This window comes from Carassius carassius, chromosome 28 (assembly GCF_963082965.1).
Source record: "Carassius carassius chromosome 28, fCarCar2.1, whole genome shotgun sequence".
Lineage (NCBI taxonomy): Eukaryota > Metazoa > Chordata > Actinopteri > Cypriniformes > Cyprinidae > Carassius > Carassius carassius.
The window spans coordinates 412,501-415,000 of NC_081782.1; the positions used below are offsets into that span (position 1 = coordinate 412,501).

Sequence of the window (2,500 nt, forward strand, 5' to 3'; positions counted from 1 at the left end):
CTCAGCAGCTCATCAGGTTGTGCTGGTGTTGGAGGACGGTGTGTGTGTGTGTGTGTGTGTGTGTGTGTGTTGATCAGGCTCTCAGCAGCTCATCAGGTTGTGCTGGTGTTGGAGGACGGTGTGTGTGTGTGTGTGTGTGTGTGTGTGTGTGTGTGTGTGTGTGTGTTGATCAGGCTCTCAGCAGCTCATCAGGTTGTGCTGGTGTTGGAGGACGGTGTGTGTGTGTGTGTGTGTGTGTGTGTGTGTGTGTGTGTGTTGGTCAGGCTCTCAGCAGCTCATCAGGTTGTGCTGGTGTTGGAGGACGGTGTGGTTTGTCTCGGGGTTCCTCCGTCTGTGACAGCGGCGCAGGGACACCCCCATCATCACCAGCAGCAGAATCAGCAGAACGGCTCCTCCGACGGCCACACACAGAATCAGCATCTCAGAGATCGAAGCTGGAATCACACACAGATCATGTGACAGGGTCTCTAAATCTAAAAGACTCGTACAAGCAACAATTTAAAGAGTCACACTGCAATAAACTGATGTTCTTCCACAGTATTTTAGTCTCTTTTTCCAGTGTAAGTGTCTAAAGATTCTGAAATCAGCTGAAGAAACTGAAGAAACAGACGACCGTGAGTAACTGATCAAAATGTAGTGACTTTATGAATAAAACCAAAAAAGTAATCTTAATTCAATATGAAATGTTTCCATTCTTGACAGATGTTTGTTTAAAGTGTAAACTCTATTTATTTTGTCATATTTCTTATTTGTTCATTTTGCATCTCAAGTAAATGTATCTTGATTCAAAGATGTTTAGATAACTCTACTGAAAAACAAGACAGAAGTACTGAGAAAAATACATAAATATTTATATTTTGCAGTGTACACAACATTTAATGCCATGACTTAAGGCCCTAATTTGTGGAAATGGGACTATTTAATAGAAACCTTATTTATTATACACTTATTCAAATGTCAGTATGTCTATTAAATTTATCCGAAATGAACTAAATCCCATGTAGACACAGGTTCACAGAGATCGTTATGATGTGACGCTCACCTGTGCTGACCACCTGCAGACGCACCACACCCACGTTCCCATGAACGTCCGGCGGGTTCTTCACCTGACAGCTGAACGTCCCGTTAAACGAGAACGGCACCCTGCGCAGAACCACAGACGCATCACGGCCGCTGATGTCTCCGGCCCACTCCACCTTCCTCTTGAAGCGTCCGTCCGAAGGGGGAAACGGCTTCTCGTGATAATAAAACACCTGAGCAGACATACAGAGAGAGAGTTTAGTGACAGGAAACCTTCAGAAAGCAAAGTCATGATCTTTCAGAACCGCTCCAGACCTCAGGGACTTACACACACATTCACACACTATCACAAACAACCATTCAAACCACAAAAGAATACACTTACCTCGGCCTACAAATTACTCCAACCGGTAACTTTAATTTACTGTGAAGCTGTTTCGCAACATTTTGCATCATGAGAAGCGTTATACATATAATCTTGAACTGAGCTCTCGTCTCACCGTCTCCTCGTGTCCGGAGCCGAGCGGTCTGAAGCTCCAGGACACTGTGACGCTCAGCGCTCGGATCGCAGATGAAGTCTGGAAGGTGCATTTGAGACGCACATCTGTCCCGTTAACAGCCTTCACATCGCCCGCCGTGAACACACGGATCCCGGACACACACCACCAGCCTGCACACACACACACACACACACACACACACACACACACACACCACCTTTACTCACCTGTCCATTCACCTCATATTTCTCTCTCACTTACATTCATCTTTCTCTTTGCTTTACATTGTTAAGTTAACTTAAGTTGCATTCAAAACACAGTTAATGTGCATTTAATCATTCATGCACTTCCTTTAAATCAAACCCAGCAAACTGTACTTCAGTTGTACTTTAACTGTTCTTATGATGGGCAAATCATGCAACTAGGTGAGATTTAAAGTGTTGTGCATATAAATCATGCTTTTATTTAAGTCTAGTGTTTGCATGAGCTTCTGTTAGTGTTGGTTTAGGGGTCAAAGGTCAAGTTAGAAGACTGATTAAAAACCAGTGGAAGTCTATGAGAGGAGCTCAGTCCAACAAACACGTGTTTTTCTTGAAAACATGATTCTTTTGATAATGAGTTCTAGAAGTTCACTGAACTATTAAAGACAAACACTTTGAGAGATCAACACCTCACACATCACCGACAAAAATGCAGAAATGACTTCTTCTGGGCTTATTATTTCCAAGGATAAACAGCGGATGTCATTGTCTGTAGAATCAAACACAGACGAAGGTGGAGTTTACTCTGTTCACACGAACTTCCTGCTGAGAAACCACTGGAGAAAACAATGGAACAAACACGAACACACACACACACACACAGACTTCATACACACACAGACACACACTGACTTCATACACACACAGACACACACACACACACACACACTGACTTCATACACACACAGACACACACACACACACACACACACACACACT

The 2,500-nt window shown here is 43.6% G+C and overlaps 1 protein-coding gene across 1 annotated transcript in view; it reads right to left on the reverse strand.

Annotated features, from left to right (window-relative positions):
* The window catches only part of LOC132108334 (myelin protein zero-like protein 2), a 5,505-nt gene that overhangs the window by 1,039 nt on the left and 1,966 nt on the right, over positions 1-2,500 (reverse strand). Inside the window, exons 2-4 of the mRNA XM_059515037.1 lie at positions 1,521-1,690; positions 1,043-1,253; positions 1-434 (exon numbers count right to left, since the gene is read on the reverse strand). The exon at positions 1-434 is cut by the window's left edge and continues 1,039 nt beyond it. Coding sequence (XP_059371020.1) covers positions 268-434; positions 1,043-1,253; positions 1,521-1,690 — 548 coding nt within the window. The 3' untranslated portion in view covers positions 1-267. The remainder of the gene's footprint in view (positions 435-1,042; positions 1,254-1,520; positions 1,691-2,500) is intronic.